This window comes from Chiloscyllium plagiosum, unplaced genomic scaffold (assembly GCF_037043375.1).
Source record: "Chiloscyllium plagiosum isolate Xiang-an unplaced genomic scaffold, Cpla_swu_hap1 HiC_scaffold_35, whole genome shotgun sequence".
Taxonomy (NCBI): Eukaryota; Metazoa; Chordata; class Chondrichthyes; order Orectolobiformes; family Hemiscylliidae; genus Chiloscyllium; species Chiloscyllium plagiosum.
The window spans coordinates 11,976,360-11,994,639 of record NW_028270173.1 but is presented as its reverse complement, the minus strand read 5'-3'; the positions used below and the strand labels follow the sequence as shown (position 1 = coordinate 11,994,639).

The 18,280-nt window shown below is 45.1% G+C and overlaps 2 protein-coding genes across 7 annotated transcripts in view; both read left to right on the top strand.

Moving 5' to 3' along the window:
- LOC122541554 (butyrophilin subfamily 1 member A1-like) overlaps positions 1 to 6,548 on the top strand; it is a 36,223-nt gene extending 29,675 nt beyond the window's left edge. For 4 of the 6 annotated variants that reach the window (XM_087979243.1, XM_087979242.1, XM_087979240.1 and 1 more), the window contains 2 exons: positions 3,253 to 3,279; positions 5,812 to 6,548. In XM_087979243.1, the coding sequence (XP_087835369.1) occupies positions 3,253 to 3,279; positions 5,812 to 6,383 (599 nt within the window). In that variant the 3' untranslated portion in view covers positions 6,384 to 6,548. Of the gene's footprint in view, positions 1 to 2,916; positions 3,039 to 3,252; positions 3,280 to 5,811 lie in introns of those variants that run through there. The other 2 variants (XM_087979245.1, XM_087979246.1) reach the window with 2 other exon arrangements.
- LOC122541328 (butyrophilin subfamily 3 member A1-like) overlaps positions 1 to 18,280 on the top strand; it is a 160,500-nt gene that overhangs the window by 29,633 nt on the left and 112,587 nt on the right. The window lies entirely within an intron of this gene.

Here is an 18,280-nt window from a genome sequence, read left to right as displayed (position 1 = left end):
TTAGTTTTGCTGACATTGAGGGAGAGATTGTTCTCTTTATACCACTATGACTCGATGACATCACCAAGCACTAAATATCTTTCACGTATTCTGATTTGTCATTAGTTGATATCCAGCCTACAACTGTGGTGTCGTCAACAAACTTGTAGATGGAGTGCAGATGAAATGTGGCCATCGAGTCAGGGAGTACTGTAGAGGACTGAGTACGCAGATTAACAGTATTGAGAATTGTCGTGGAGGAAGTGCAGTTACCTATCTTCACCGATTACAGTCTGTGGATCAGAAAGCTGAGGATCCAGTTGCAGAGGAGGGAAGCACAGACCTAGGTGTGGGAATTTGAAGCTTAGTTTGGTTGGAATTATGGTATTGAAGGTGGTGCTGTAATGAATAAGTAGAAGCCTTAGGTATCCTTATTGTCCAGCTGTTCCAGGGATGAGTGTAGGGTCAGGGAGTTGTCATCTGCTATGGACCTGTTGCCCCAGAAGACAAATTGCAAAGGATCATGGCAGGCTGGGAGGCTGGGGCTGATAGGATCTGATTAACCTCTCAAAGCACTTCACGATTCTGCAGGCCAGAGCCATGGGCTGTAGTCATTGAGTCATGCTGCATGATTTTTCTTTGGCACCCCCAGGATGATAGTGGTCTTCTTGAAGCAGGTGGGGACTTCACATCATAGTAAGGAGATGTTAAAGATGTCAGTGAATACTCCCACCAGCTGGTCCATGGCCAGGGCCTGCATCTGGGCCAGTCCTTTTCTGTCGGTTCACTCTCAGGAAGGCCAATCTAACCTGTGCAGCAGTGAGCGTGGGTACCTGAGGCTGTCAGGGCAGGAGACATTGTTTCACTGACTTTGCATTCAAAATGATTGTAAAAAATATTTTGCGCATCAGGGAGGGATGTACTTTTATCTGTTCTGTTTCATTTTCTATCCCTTTATATCATGTGGGCCTTGCCACAGATGGTTAGTTTGAGTCTCTAACATGGTCTGATATTGCCTAATGGCATTCCTAATGGCCTTACCGAGGTCGAACCTGGATTTCCTGTAAAGGTCAGGACCATCTGACTTGAACACCTTATGCATGTTCTGCAGTTGGCACTGGATTTCACGGTTCATCCATGGTTTCTGGTTGGGGAACATATGGATTGACTTCTTTTTCATGCAGTTCTCTGTACACTTGCTAATGACATCCGTGTCCAGGGTGGGAGACTTGTCAAGGTTAGCCACTGAATTCTTCAATATGGACCAGCCCACTGGTTCCAGACAGTCCTGCAGAAGCTGTTCTGTTGCCTCAGGCCAGATCGGTGCTATCTTCTACACTGTGTCCTCACATTTCAACTTCTGCTTGTAAGCAGGGAGGAGGAGTACAGCGGTGTGATCTGATTTTTCAAAATTTGAACTGTGTATGGAGAGATAGGCATCTTTGATGGTTGTGTAGCAGTGGTCAAGGATGTTTGGCCCCCTGGTGGGACAGGAGATGTGTTGATGGTATTCTGGAGGCACATTCTTGAGGTTGGTCGTGTTAAAGTGAATATGGCCTTGGAGCATTCCGTCTCAAGTGAATTTGTAGCGTTGTATATTTCATCCAGGGCACTCTTCGCTTCTACATGGGGTGGGATGTAGACCGCTGACAGGGTGGCGGAGGTGAACTGAGGTAATAAGGGGCGGCAGCGCTTCTAATGAGGGTCTGTGCTTGCTTTCAAAAACAATCAGCAATCCTCCACTAATCCCTGGTTTTAAAGCATTTTTTAAAAAATTTCAGTCTATAATTAATAATACAGTAAAATATAAGAAGGAACATTTGGTGATTATCACAAAGTCAGCCAGCTAGACCTCAGAATATAAGCTGGGGATGTTGATTTGATTCAGTCAGGGAGCCCTGAGGGGGGTGAGTGTCAGAGAAATGGACACCTGGGTACCTGACTCGGAATGAGACAACATTAAAGTCAAGGACTGTTCATGTATAAATTGAGGGAAACTTGCTGAGGTGATACCTGCCTCTGTGGAGTTATTTCCGAACAATCTTTATGAAGTGAAGAAACAAAAAAAACCCAAAAAATAAGCTTGCCTTCATTGGTCAGATCTTTGTGTATCGGAGTTGGGACATTATGTTGAGGTTGTGCAGGACGTTAGTGAGGTCTCTTGTGGAGTACTGTGTCCCATTCTGGTCACCCTGCTATAGGAAGGAAATTATTCACCTGGAGAGGGCGCAGAAGAGATTTACCAAGATGTTGCTGGTAATAGAGGGTTTGAGCTATGGGGAGAGGCTGGATAGGTTGGGATGTTTTTCACTGGAGGGTCGGAGGTTGAGGAGTGACCTTATAGAGGTTCATAAGATAATGAGGGCTATAGATAATGTGAATGGCAAGTGTCTTTTCCCTAGGGTGGGGCATTTCAAGACTGGGGGCATTTTTTTAAGATGAGAGGAGAAAGATAAAAAAAAAGAGCAAATGTTTTTAACAGAGAGTGGTTCGTGTGTGGAATGAACTTCCAGAAGAAATGGTGGATGCAGATACAGTTAGAGCATTTAAAGGAGATTTAGATAGGTACATGAATAAGAAATGTTTGGAGAGATGGGGCCAGCCTCCAGAATACCATCAACACATCTCCTGTCCCCCCAGGGACTAGTTAGTTTGGGATTATGCTCAGCATGGACTGACTGGACCGAAGGGTCTGTTTCCATTCTGTATGACTCGATGACTCTAAAGTATGGTTGACAGCTGCTGTAATAGAAGCAAAGTACTGTAGATGTTGGAGATCTGAAATAAAAACAGAAAATGCTGGAGAAACCCAACAGATCTATCACAGACTGTAGAGAAAGAGAAACAATGTTCATTATGACTCTTATTTAGAATGTGTGTCCTCCAAAGAAGGGTGATATCGGACTGGAAAGGTTAACTTTGTTTCTCTTTCCACAGTTGCTGCCAGACTTGCTGAGTTTCTTCAGTCGTTTCTGTTCTTCTGTGAAATGAGATACAAATGGAAGGAACCGAATCATCACCAACAGCTGCTGTCCAAGAAATAATGGTGGCAGAGGGTTTGACCTGAAATTAAGCAGCAATATTGAATGGTGAAGGGTTAAAATGTCCTGAGACAATTTGTTCCATGTTGTTTATGGGTGGATTCGAGCCCAGCAGTGATGATGCAGTCTGAGGGAGGGCATTACTAATTGCCAATGTGTGAGTTTACAGCTGATAGGTTTGATAGACAGTCAATAAGAAATGTGAGATATTAAATTTTCTTGTTCCATGCAGGATACGACAACACAGAACTAGATTGTGGTAAGTACAGAAACGTGTTACAATTCAATTAAACTGATCCTATTGATCATAAATATTGAAGTATATTTCCTAACTGCTTTGTGTAAATTAAGCTAAGGTTCATCTCATTGGAACGATCTTTCATTTTCTAAATTGAGGAATTTAATTTTACTTGGCATTTTTGCTGAAAGACTTTATTTCATATGAACATAAGTTGCCACAATATCTATATTTTATACATTAAATATATATTTCTCTATATATTTCATAAATCCATTGAGTATTTATCTATCCATTCACACTTATAAAGGCATTGAATTGCAAGAATGTTTTGATTGCATGACACTTATAGAATGCATTAATTGATACATCCAGGTTTCGGGACATGGTGAGGTCACGAAACTGAGACACCTTGTTGGTCTTGGTTTCTGCCGATGAGCTGAGTGAGAGTGGGGAAGAAGGTTCTGTTTTACCAGCTCATGGTCTTTGGGATCATTGTCGTTTATGGTAATTATATGTGTTGATGTCTCAGCGTGTCAGTGCTGATAGATTGATAGTTTCCCCAGTTCAGGAAATGTCCCACCTACAGTTCTTGCAGGTTTGCTGAGTGGGAGGGTGGCTCTGTATTTCACAGAGGGGAATGTATTAGTTACAGTCAATAACAAGAGTTGTGTTCAGCTGTTCATTGGACAGACTGGGTCAGCTCTGAGCAGCATCCTCTGGAATTGCAGGAATGGTTCAGCTCCAAGTGATCTCCTGCTGTTCACACAGTTCAGTTCATGGGCAGGGGATCAAACCAGTACATCTCAGGGAGGGTCATCAGGGTGGAAACTTTTCCTTTTGATGTTCTGCAACTGAATGTCAGGTTCCTCTGGGTCGCTGTCAGGTTCTTCAAGCAGTAACACCTTGCTTTGGATCAGTGTCTGTTTCCTCCGGTCAGTTTTAGTGACTCCATCTCAGTACAGCCACACTGCAGACGCGTCCATAATTAAAACCACAGGTTACTGTCTGTGAGGTCAGTGTAAAGTACAAGCTGAGCTCATACACCAACAGGAGCTCAGTTTGGGATCTCAGGTGGAGAATCTACTCAGGACCAATTGGATTGACGGTAAGAGACAGAGGGTGATGATAGAGGGTTGTCGTTCAGACTTGACCAGCAGTGTACGGCAAGGGTCAATGCTGGGTCCACTGCTGTTCATCATTTAAATAAACAATTTTGGATGAGAATATATGAGGCATAGTTAGTAGGTTTCTGATAAAACCAAAGTTGATGGTACAGTGGACAATGAAGAAAGTTATCTGAGCGTACAATGAGATCCTGATCAACTGGGCCAGTGGGCTGAGGAACAGCAGATGGAATTTAGTGCAGATAAATGTGAGGTGTTTCATTTTCATAAAACAAACCAGGGCAAAACTTATTGGGTTAATAGTCGGGCCCTGGGGAGTATTGTCAAACAGAGTGACCCAGGGGTTCAGGTACATCGTTTTTTGAAAGTGACACCACAGGTAGACAGCGTGGTGACGAAGGTGTTTGGCGCGCTTGCTTTCATTGGTCTGAGCATTGAGTACAGGAGTTGGAATGTCATGTTACAGCTGTGTAAGACATTGGTGAGGTCACATTTGGAGTACTGCGTGTAATTCTGGATTGCCCTGCTATAGGAAAGATGTTATTCAACGGAAAAGGTACAAAAAAGATTTGCAATTACGTTACCGAGTCTGGAGGACTTGAGTTATAGGGAGAGGAAAGGTAGGCTGTATTTGGGGCCTTGGACAGTGAAGAGGGAGGAGGTGAATGTTATACCTTCTATGATTGCATGGGAAGGTAACATGGAGCAGTGAGAAACCATTAGGAGGTGATGGAGGAGTAGACCAGGTTGTCCCAGACAAATGGCCCCTGCGGAATGCTGTCAGTGTGTTTGGTGATGGCATCTAGTTGGAGGTGACAGAAATGGCAGAGGATGAGCCTTTGGAAGGTGTGATAGAAAGTGAGGACAAGGACGATTGCTGTTCTGGGAAGGAGGGTACGGACTGAAGGCAGGAAAGTGAGAGATGGGTTGGACATGGCTGAAGTGGGGGATTTCTCTGTTGAAAGAAAAGTCGGTCATTTCGGAGACACGCCAGTGGAAGGTGGAATCATCAGAACATATGGGACAGAGATGAAGAAAGTGGGAGAATGGGATAGAATCCTTACAGGAAGCAGGTGCAAGGATATATAGTCCAGGTAACTGTGGGAGTTGATGGATCTAAAGGATACCACAACAAAACTGCTCCTAATTCATTTTCACCAATCCCAAACGTGATCCTCTACCCCTGCCCTGACCCACTGACAAATCCCTGATCCCCCAGTGAGTCCCATTCCTGATACATGAGTATCCATCCCATATTCCCAAGCATTACCCCCCTTACCTACCACCAGATGACCCCCATGAGACAAAATGCCCTCCTGAAACCTTCAGTGAGTCCCCTCACTATCGTTGGTCCCCAAATAAAACCCAAGTCTCTGACATTGATACACACACACAAACACACTAATTCTCTGTGTTTCTCTCCCAGTCTCTGTGACCCTGGATGTGAAAACAGCGAGTCCCTGGCTCGAGCTCTCTGAGGATCTGAAGAGTTTGAAATTGACTGGGACCCGGAGGAATCTCCCTGACACCGAGAAGAGGTTTATAGACCATCTCTGTGTCCTGGAATCACAGGGATTCACATCGGGGAGACATTACTGGGAGGTCGAGGTGGAAGGGAATCGGTGCTGGAGTCTGGGAGTAGCCTCAGAGTCTGTGGAGAGGAAGAGCGGCGTCAGTGTGATACCAGAGGATGGATTCTGGATCATTGAGTGGTTTGAGGATCGGTTTTATATAAACTCCTCTCCTCAATCTCCTCTCCCTGTCGGTCAGATCCCCAGGAAGGTGGGAATTTATCTCAGTTATGAATCTGGGACAGTTTCATTTTACAACGTGGACACCAAGTCCCAACTCCACACCTTCACTCGGAATAAATTCACTGGGAAACTTTATCCTTTCTTTCAAACATTTTATGAAAACCAGTTTCTGAGAATCTGCTCCAGTTTGGACCTGAATTTCGGAAAGTGGTGGGACCTCGGGATCTCCCTGACCTCAAGGTGACTTGACGCTGGGAGTGGATCAGCGCCAGAGGTGAGGGATTGGGGGTTAGAAACCAGTTTATCACTGAATGTGTTATTCAATTTTTAAATTATACTTTGCAAAATGACAGTCAGACTGTACATAAAGCCAATACAAAATTAAAATCAGATGGTGAAAATAAGAAGTAAATTATGTGTAAATATGTGTCTCTCCTTCCTTCATTTACTTCCGGCTTCAGTCCCATCCTCCACCTCTTCACCCGTTTCCCAGTCTGGAGCTGGGATTTCTCTGTGTTTCCATTTCTCACTCTGCACCCGGAGGGAGAAATCCAAACACTGACGGGTAACAAAGCTGCATTTATATAGAAGCCGAAAGAACTGCGGATGCTTACATAAACAGAAGCTGCTGGAAAAGCTTAGCAGATCTGGCAACATCTGAGAAGAGAGATCAGAGTGAGCATTTCGGGTTCGATGCAGAGTCTGAGCTTTTGTAGCAGCTTTTGTTTTTGTTTCTGTATTGCTGTATTGTGCTCATTGCGTCATTGAGGAGGGGAATTACAGAAAATCTACCATCTCCAAGGATTTCCAGCATCCCCAGTATCTAACTCCCCATTAATGTCAGTTCTCTGTCCATTAATGCTATCTAATCTGCAACATTTTCTGATTTTATTTCTGATTTCCACCATCCCGAGTGTTTGATTGTGTGACAGCGCCATCTGTTGGATGTGATTATCACTGAATGCTATTGGGCTACAGTACCCTCTCCTGCCAGGTGGAGGCGGTTTGATTTGATTTGCTTTATTGTTGTCACGTGCTGGGGTAAAGTGAAAAGTTTTGTTTTGTGTCTTTTACAGGCAGATCATAAGTGCATTAAGGTAATAGAATAGAGTGAAGAATACTGTGTTCCAGTTGCAGGCAAAATGCATAGAAAGAGAGAGATCAACATTAATATCTGAGTGGTCCATTCAGATGTCTGATAACAGTGGGGAAGAAGCTGTTCTTGAGTCTGTTGGTCAGTGTTTTCAGACTTTTATATCTCCTACCTGATGGAAGAGATTGGAAGAGAGTATAACCGGGGAGGGAGGTGTCTTTTATTATGTTGGCTGCTTTCCTGAGGCGAGTGTAGACAGAGTCAATTGATGGAAGGCTGGCTTGTGTGATGTACTGGGCTATATTCAGGACTCCTCGGATGCTGTCTGACCTGCTGTGCTTTTCCAGCGCCACATGTTTTGACTCTGACTCTCCAGCATCTGCAGTCCTCACTTTCTCCTGTATTTTCTGTGAGCCATGCCCAATTTTCTTAAATGTTAAACTCCTTTCTGAGTCCACTCCAGCCAGCTCTGCTCTCAATCTTTTCTGCTTACCCTTATTTAAGTTCATCAAGTTGTTACCAACCTAACTACCTCTATCTAAAATGAATGCTGAGTTCACCTATGTTGTGGTCACTGCTTCCGAGGAGATCTTTTTCTCTGACATAATTTATTAAACCTACCTCACTATATATCACCGAACCAAAACAGCTTGATCCCTGTTTTAATCCATAACATATTGTTTTGTAAAACTGACCCAAATACCAGTTCCCATTGGTAAGAGCACATCCCTCATGAAGGTGTGTAATATTCTGTCTTGATTTACTTTGGTTCCTGGGGCCAGTTTGAACTGTTCACAAGTGCTTGTGAATCTGTGAACTGACAGTGGATTTGAACAGAAAACAGTGGCACCATATACAGATAGGCCTTGATCTTCAGGCCTCTGCTGCATGGGATAGTCACCAAGACAAATCCACACTCTGCTTGATGGACTCAGCAAACAGCTGTATGCAACTCAAAAACAAGGCAGGAGAAAGTGGGCAGCCCTGCCTGAGTCCAGGTTTGATCAGGAATCTTCCTGATTCCCACCCACTGAATGAGACTGCACTAATGATGTCGGTGTGGAACAGTTGGATCCAATTGTAGATCTCTTCCCCAAAGCCCATTTTGGAGACCACATCTGTCATGGAGCTGTGTGATATACTATGTAGACAAGCAGGAGGCTGGAAGAACACAGCAGGGTCCAGGGTGAAGCCTATGTCCACTGTTCTATTCTCCAAAGAGACAACTGTGTTTCTGAATAGCACAGGGTTCTCTTCCTCAGATATCGCTGTCTGCCATAGTGCAGGCCTGGTCAGAATGAACTACCATCCCCAGTTGATGATGACATTTAATTGAATTTGGTCATCTCCATTCAACAACATGATTAATCACTAGTTCCTGATTTCCTTCCTCTCCCCCTTCCCCTTCCCCTTCCCCTCCCTCTCCCCCTTCCCCTTCCCCTTCCCCTTGTCGATGAGGGTGATGATGCTCTTCCTTTTGGATTCCGACATGCTCCTGACCAGAAGCAGACTCTCATCCACCTCTGTCAGCTCCTCACCCATCACATCCCACAGAGTCAAATATAAGCCATTGCTTCCAGGAGATTTACTCTTCCCAAAGGATTCGAAGGCCTGTGTCAGCTTATCTAGACTTATCGGATTGTGCAGCCTGTCCTGCGTGCTGTCATCTGAGACCCCTGTGAGAGGAACAGGAATAACTGGGAAGATCTGCTTTTTACGACCTTCACATCATACAATCTGGCAGAAAAGGATTTGCTGATCCAAAAACCGTCAGACTGTGACATTACTGAGCCATCTTCTCCCTACAGGCTGCTGGTTCCAGAGCCCTCCCCTGTGTATCTTCTTCCTTCAGGCTGCTGGTTACAGAGCCCTCCCTGTGTATCTTCTCCCTACAGGCTGCTGGTTACAGAGCCCTCCCTGTGTATCTTCTCCCTACAGGCTGCTGGTTACAGAGCCCTCCCTGTGTATCTTCTCCCTACAGGCTGCTGGTTACAGAGCCCTCCCTGTGTATCTTCTCCCTACAGGCTGCTGGTTACAGAGCCCTCCCTGTGTATCTTCTCCCTACATGCTGCTGGTTACAGAGCCCTCCCTGTGTATCTTCTCCCTACAGGCTGCTGGTTACAGAGCCCTCCCTGTGTACCTTCTGAATGAAGAAATGTGACCCCGTTTTATCCTGCTCCATGGAGTGGACCCTGGACCAGCAGATTATCTTGGAGGCCTCTGGGACAACAGCAAGGTTTGCTGGTTCCTCACCTCTTGGAGATCTGTCTTGATATCAACCCCCATAGCCTGCAGCAGGATCAGGTTTTGCAGCGTTTCTAGAATTGTGATAATTCCAGCGATAACTCCTGAGGACGAAGAATCTCTTGATGTACACTTCCCATTCGGACCCTGGAGACTCAAAGAGGGGCTTCACCATTCTCCAACCTTTGTCATTCCTCTTGAGTTCCTCAAAGTTTCTTGGGGTTACCAGCTTCACGTGCAGCTCCCTTGCCAGTCACCTGTATGCCCACATGTCGTCCAGCAGGCGGCAGTGTTCAGAGAAGCCCACTGGCTAAATCGCAGTGGATCTGACAGTGAAAGCTCAGGATACAAACAGGATGCCTATCGTGGGACAGACAGACCTGGAGAGAGATGCAGTGGCTCTTGTTGAGGTTCCATGAAGTAGGACTCCATGCTCTATGGGCTGTTTCCAGAGGGGCACACCATGAGAGATATCACCTACCCCTGGAGATGCCCTTTAGTCTGTCCGAAACCTGTCAGGGGGAGGAGGAAAACTTCTTCAAGGCAGGCATCCTTGCAAGAGGATTCGCAGTAGGGTTAAAATCAACTCGGTAAAAACAATGACTGCAGATGCTGGAAACCAGATTCTGGATTAGTGGTGCTGGAAAAGCACAGCAGTTCAAGTAGCATCCAAGGAGCAGCGAAATCGACGTTTTGGACTGAGTGTGCAGACTGAATGTTCCAAGGCCCAGGGGCATGTGCTAAGGGATACACTGGGACAGACCCTGTCAAGGCACAATAGGAAAAGGCCACTGACTCAGGTCTTTCTACCATGATATACTGAGGGTCTGTTTGCAGATAAAACCCCTCATAGCTTGTACTGGAATGAAAATAGAGTTATAGAGTCAAACAACAAAAAACAGACCCTTTGGTCCAACTCACCCACGCTGACTAAGTTTCCCAAACTAAATTAGAGCCACTTGCCCGTGTTTGGCCCGTATCCCTCTAAATCTTTCCTATTCATGTATCTACCTAAACGTCTTTTAAATGTTGTCCCTGTACCTGCATCTACCACTTCTTCTGGCAGTTCATGCCACGTATGAACCACCCTCTGTGTGAAAACATTGCCCCTCAGATCCCTTTTAAATCTTTCTCCTCCAACCTTACAAAATTCTGGTCATGTTCAGTAAATGTTCACATTTTGAAAATGGAGGCACCTAAGATAAGAAATATGGTTATTTATTGTGTAATAAAGTACATTTTTACAAATAAAACAATTCTCTGCTCCCAGTGTTGCTGGCAATGTCTAGATCAGTCAGTCTGGGCAGTGACTCAGTGGCACCATCGATATAGCTGGATGGTCGGAAGGGGTTGGTAACAGAATGGACACTCCGCTCAGATTCCTGACAGAAACAGTCAAAGGCACCAAGCCCATGACACGTCCCATCAGGCACTGTCAGCACGGAACTCACTGGGAACGAAGAATTGTTTCATATGCAATCAGATATTTAGTTCATAAATTACTGACAATTTCATTGCAAAAGAGTTCAAGTTGGACATTACAGAAAATACAATAAAAGTATTACATTTCTCATTTCAGTCAAATTACAATATTTACTAAGTATGACCAGAAATTATTTGCATTCCAGTTTCTATAAGTTAACACACCCTCAGTGTATTGTGAGAGAAAGGTGTTCGCCAGTGGCCTTTCCTCACTCTGAGTCTGGTCAAAGCCATTTTCTTCCCAATCGACACATTTGATTTCCAGCACAATGGGAGGTAATACTGAGCTCTCCTTTTCCGGAGGCTTCCAGCTTCTGCCTTAACGTGTCAGTGAGCCCCAATTATCCATGTCTCTGTCCCTGTCACCCACTTTTTCAACCCCTTAGAATTTACACTTCCTAATGTCCCCACCCAATCTGTATACACTCCCCCAGTTACCTACTCTTCCCACTCAAATTCTGGTATAGGAGCCTGGTGGGTTATTCACTATGATTCCCTATCCCTGCCCACCGAAGCCAGGACGATTCCACAACCCACCCTCCGACATTACACCCTTCCCAGACAAGCATTACCATATTCACCCCCCTTTAAAATGCTGTGACCCCCTTCACAATTACACCGTACCCTATCTCAGAGCCTGCAGCCAGCCATCCTGACAAGGCTCTGTGCCTCACAGGCCGCCACCTCCCTTAGCTTCTGCAGACAGATCTGACAGACTGACCGTGGCCCAGCTCCTTGCCTGTCATGAAGGGACAGCCCAGTGCAAGTCACGTTCAGACCCCTGACTGGTTCCAATGCATCTCATTGACTGCATTTGCTCATGTCCCTGGATTTCCCTGAGGAATCTAATAGAAAGACCATGGCCCACTCCCTGGACTGCAGTGGGACAGACCCCCTGACTGGAAACACCCAGACCTCGCCATGCCCAATTCCTCTGACTGGTGTGGGAGCTGCCCTTGCCTTCCTGTGTCAGGAGCCCCCAACTGATGAGTGCCTTTATGGGCTTCAGACAGGATTACTCCCCTGAGACTTTCAGACATATGTTCTGGAAATGCAAATCTATTACCGAGAAAGCCCAACCTACATCCTGAGTATCTTGCACAGACACCATGTATCCCATCCAAACCCCTCACTCTCCCCCCTTTACCATAAGACATAGGAACAGATGTAGCCAGCCTTTGACAGAGTATCAAACACCTTTATGAGTGATGCGCTGTCCAAAATGAGCTTTGAGGAGGGGATCTGTAATTGGATCCATCTGTTCTACACAAACATCAGTCACACAGTCTCACTCATTTGGTGAGAATCAGGAAGTTTCCCAATTGAACCTGGCATTAGTCACGGTTACCCACTCTCTGCTGCCTTATTTGTGTATTGTATACGGCCTGAGTCCATCAGGAAGGGTGTGGGTTTGAAGGGATGACTATTCCAGGCAGCGGAGGCCTGGAGTTCAAAGTTTACCATCTGTAAGCGAAGGACTGTCCTTCTCAACCTCTCCCCTTGCCTGAGGACTGGTGGCCCTCAGGTTAAATCACCACCAGTCGCTTCTCTCTAATGAGAGAGCAGCCCCTTTGGTCTGGTAAGACTATGGTGACACAACAACAATAACCATCTTGGGGGTGCAGGAGCAAATAACTGCAGACCCTGGAATGTGTACGTAAACAGAAAATGCTGGAGATCACAGCGGGTCAGACAGTATCCGTGGAGACAGAGCAAACTAATGTTTCAAATCGAGATGACTCTCCTTCAGAGCTGAGGTGTACTGTTTTCTGCTCAGATCCACTGTCAATGCACAGACACATGGGCATCTGTGAACAGGCCAAACAGGTCCCAGGAACCAAAGTAAATCAATGCAAGAGGGAGGTCATGACATTTGGGAGCTGGGCCGATTGACTCTTTATCCCCTCCACTGTCAGGACAGATTACCTGAAGGTGCTGGGCCAAATTGCGTGCTAGAAACTAGGAGCAGCCTATTGTCAAAGTGAGGCAGAGACTGGGCATGTGGGAGCGCTGCTCCTTCTCCATTGGAGGTTAAATAAACCTAGTCATCAGGTGTGAGGTGGTCGGGTGTTGCTGTACATGGCACAGATCTGGCCCAATACCTGAACCTGCACCACAGCGGGCACCTGAACCATCCTCTACTTCATCCAGAGGTTAAAGATGGATTACGTCTGAGGTGTGTATAGCTGCATTAAACTGTACATCGGCCCTTGTCCGTGAACACTGAGTGTCACTATGTGCTGAGGATCTATCTGTCCCTGTCCCTGCCGGCAGAACGCTCCAGGTAGTTGGCCCATACTCTACCAGCTGCCCCTCATGGAAAAGCTTGTTCAGGAAAACCACTTTGACCGTGACTCCATCTTGGTCAGCATATCATGTCTCCAAAGCCCTGTGGGAAATGTGATAATCGACCTTCTTGGATGGTTGCCTGAGCAAACTGATAAAGTCATTTGGCAGAATGCCTCATCAGCAGAACTTTCCAGCAAGCACCAAGATGTAGCTGGGCTGGTGGTGAGAAGGGCACTGCCTGTGAGATCCTTCATGATGCCTGGTCCCTGTGCGACCACACATTGATCTTGAAATGACTGTGGTCGTGAAGAGACTGTCATACATCTTCTTCCAGAATATTCCTTTGCGAAAGAGGTCTGAGAGAGATGCAGTGGTTTATATTGAGGTCCATGAGGCAGGACTCTGTATTCTAGGTGCTTGTGGCTGATATTGAAATGGGAATAGTTTACTATCATGTTTAGTGAATCTTCCAAATTTGCATTTAGATTGAGGCACCTGAGAGTTTAAATTCTCAAATGAGTCATGATATTTTATGATATTTTCTGTAATGTCCGATTTGAATTGCTTTGTAATGTACTTACAGATATTTTATAAATAAACCAAATAAAACACAGCTCGCTGCCTCGTTCTCCCCCCGATCTCTGTCCTTGCTTCCAGCATTGTTCCGTTGCAACTGAATGAAAGTTTGCTAAACAGCATCTGATCTTTCAATGAGACATTTTACAGCCTTCCAGACTCAACACTGAGGTCAATAATTTTATTTCATAACCTCTGCCATTTTTATTCTTGTTTCGGAAAGCAGTTTTATAGTGATGTCCCTCCAAAACAGGGCTGGTCTGAGAAAACACCTTTTTCACAGAGTGAGTAATTAGGGAGGGGAATGCACTGCCTGGAAAAGTGGGGGAGGCTGGTTCAGTTCAGGCATTCAGAAGGGTATCAGGCCATCATTCAGATAAAGTCCAACACTGGCATCTCCACATTGTTTGGATAGTAATAGGGAAAAGCTACAATTTGCACTGGAAAATGGACCTAAAGCTGCCTGAAAGTCATTCCCACTCTCAGTAACATTTATTGAAACAAACACTAGCTGTCAATTAACCTGGCAGTTGTTCAGAGCAGGAATGGACTGAAGAGCCTGTGATCAGAGGAGCAGCAACTGCAGGAGGGCGAGAGTTGCTCCTCCAACCACCGATTCTGTCTCTCCCACCTGGGATATATACTCCTTTTATTTCGAAAATATACTTAATTCATAAAAGAATCCATTTATACATATATAGTCATTGGAGTAGTTTCATTCTGTCCACAGTCTTTACATATGTAGAACAATCAAATCAAGGCATTTCTTATTTATACAAGATTATATATACATAAATGTGAGGCACTGAGAGGGCCCAACTTCCCTTCAGCAGAGAGACCTCAGACAGTGGTCTTTCCCCACCACACCTTGGTAGCAGCTGCCCCAAGCTTCAGTGTGTCCCTCAGCACATAGTCCTGGACCTTGGAATGTGCCAATCTATAACACTCGGTCAGGGTCAACTCCTTCAACTGCAAGACCAACAAGATTTAGGTAGAAAAAAAGTGCATCTTTCACTGAGTTGATGGTCTCCAGGCACACAGAGCACAGAGTCGCGGAGCTGCTTGGGACAAACCACTGCATCTTCCTCCAGACTTCCTTTACACAGGAACATTCCAGAAGGAAGAGATGTATTACAGTCTCCACATTACATCACCTCCCATACTTTCCCTCACCACCACCAACACCTCACCCACACCAAACCGCACCTGCCCCGATTCCCCCACAGCCCCTCCAAGGGCAGTGTGAAGTGGCCAGAGAATCCAGGTGCATATGAAGGATCTCACAGATATGGGAAAGACTAAAAAGGAGTTTTTGTTGAAAGATTTTGAACAGTTAGGAGCTTTATTCAAGAGCAGAACCTTCATGGTAATAATCTCTGGAGAACAACTGAGCAACAGAATAACTGGCAGAGGGCAAATAAACCAAGGAGTTAAATGCATGAGTCAAAGAGTGGTGTGAGTGATATCAGTTTAAGGCATAAGCACTAGTACTGGGATAGGAGGGAGCTGATCTGATGGATAGGCTTCACTTGAACTATGTTGGGACCAGTATCCTGGTAAATGAACCAATGAGTCCTATAGAGAGCACTTTAATCTAATTAGAAAAGGGAAGATTTTGGGAAAATGTAGGATTACAAGACAAGAAGAAATGGCAGCATTACGAGGCAACTTCAAAGTAACAATACACAGAGTATACAAACATAGAAAAAAAAGCCCAAATATGCCCAAAAGTGGAAAAATATAGAAAACAGACAAAATTAATAGTTCATTGCATGTAGCATTTGAATCAAAATAAACTAATTAAATGTTCAAATGCCATTTAATAGAGGATAAGACCTGATAGCGATTACAGAGACATGATTACAAGGAGATCAAAGGGAACTAAATATTCAGGGGCATGTGACTTCCCAAAAGGACAGTCAAGAAGGGAAGGGTAGTGGGGTAGCATTGTTGGTACAGGATGGAATGGATAGGATAGTAAGAAATGATCTTGGATAGGAATACCGTTAGAGATAAGAAATAAAAAGGGGAAGAAGACACTGGAAGGAGTAGTCTATGGGCCCCCGAACAGTCACTATATGGTGGGACAGAGGGTAAATCAAGAGATAATGAGGGAATGTAACAAAGGCAGTGCTTAGGTCATGAGTGACTTTAATCTTCATGTAGATTGAGATTGTGAGGTGGGCAGAGGAAGATGAGGAAGAATCATAGGGTGGCACGGTGGCTAAATGCTTAGTACTGCTGCCTCACAGCATCAGTGTCCCAGGTTCAATTCCAGCCTCGGGCAACTGTCTGTGTGGACTTTGCACATTCTCCCCATGTCTGCGTGGGTTTCCTCCCACAGTCCAAAGATGTGCTGGTTAGGTGAATTGGCCAGGCTAAATTGCCCACAGTGCACTGGTCAGAGGGAAATGGGTCTGGGTGGGTTACTCTTCGGAGGGTCTGTGTGGACTGGTTGTGCCGAAGGGCCTGTTTCCACACTGTAAGGAATTTAATCCATCAAGTGTATTCGGGTCAGTTTCGCAGGACAATAAGTTGTGAATCTAATTTTGGTTCTGGTGTTGTATAATGAGGCAGGGTTAATAAATGCTGTCTGAGTAAACGATCCCTGAGGAACAATGGCTCAGTAGTTAGCACTCATAGCGCCAGGGACCCAGGTTCAATTCCACCTTCAGAGAACTGTCTGTGTGGAGTTTGCACATTCTCCCCGTGTCTGTGTGGGTTTCCTCCGGGTGCTCCGATTTTCCCCCACAATCCAAAGATGTGCAGGTCAGGTGAATTGGCCATGCTAAACTGCCCGTAGTGTTCAGGGTGTGTAGGTTAGATGCATTAGTCAGGGGTAAATGTAGAATATTAGGGGAATGGGTCTGGGTGGGTGACTCTTTGGAGGGTTGGTGTGGACTTGTTGGGCCGAATGGCCTGTTTCCATGCTGTGAGGATTCTATGATCTATGAAATAGTAACCATAACATGGTTAGACTTAATCTTCAGTTCAGAGGGAGGTAGTTTGGTTGGAAACTGTGTGAAACTTAAATGTTGACAATTACAAAGGAATGAGAACGGAGCTGGCTGGAATAGTCTCAGAAAGAAATTTAGTGGCAAACATGGTTGAGGACAATGGCAGACATTAAAGAGAGTTATTTGTGGCTCACAGAAAATATATATTCCAGTGAGAATGACCAGTTCTTCTAAACTCCAGTGAATATCCTTCTCATAAACTGAATCTCTTTTCATCTGTCAGTCCTGCCATCCAGTCTGCGAAACCTTCCTCACTACCTGATGCACCTACTAAATATTCAGGGGTATGTGACTTCCCAAAAGGACAGTCAGGAAGGGAAGGGTAGTGGGGGAGCATTGTTGGTACAGGATGGAATAGGTAGGATAGTGAGAAATGATCTTGGATAGGAATATGTGGAATCCATATGGTTGGAGGTCAGAAATAAAAAGGAGAAGAAGATACTGGAAGGAATAGTCTATGGGCAGCTGGGATCTAGAAAATTGCAAAAGCGCCAAAAAACAAATTTGGTTGAAAAACACCAACACTAAATGGAATCTCTTTTCTCACAACAGGCTCAGGAATCCACTGGGCACCACGAGAACGCATCATTGATAATTTGGAGAAATAATGCTCGTAAACGGTATATTGACAATTATGCAAATGGTGAAGAGAAAGATTGAGAGACTTTGAAATTTGAGTGTGCACAATTGGATTTGAAAAATCAGAACTTAGACAAAGCAGCTGCAAAACAAACAATTCAAAGTAAAAAGCAGGCAGGAAGGATCTGGGCATGCCAATTTTTCCTGATTGAAGTGACACAGGTGAGGAGGAAGCTGTAACAGTATCCCATTCCCCCCACCCCCCCCCACCTCCCCCACAACCCCAGCCCCCTCCGGGCCTGGCCCTGGCCCTGACCCTAACCCTAACCCTAACCCTGACCCCAACCGTGTGTGTGTGTGTGTGTGTGGAGATGGATTTTGTTTGGGTGAATGTGGATCTTGACAGTGACCCCAAATGCTACAAACAAAAAATAATTTACAAAGCAAAATTGAAAAATAAATGATTGAAATTCAGCTCGCTCATGTCTCCAAATATTTCTAAATCCACTACTTTTATGTTATTCCAGCCTTATTCAGGGTTTTTCTCTCAGTTTACACCCAATGGGATATAGCTCCAGCTGCCTCAGTGAGAACAAGCTCCTGTTTGTGGGAGTCCCACTGTCATTCATTATTTTCCAATATCATGGGGGAGTGAGATGGGTTTTCACAAAATTGGAAGTGGAAATGCTGAATCTGATCTCAAATTACCAATTAAACCTCCTGAAATCCAATGTCATCAAAAGGAATTCAGCTGGCCCTGGTTAGACTGAGGTTGGGACCATTGGGAAAGAGCTTTATTGAAACAGTGGGGACAGGTCAGAGAATGTTCACTCGGTTGGTGCCTGGAATGAAGCAGTTCCC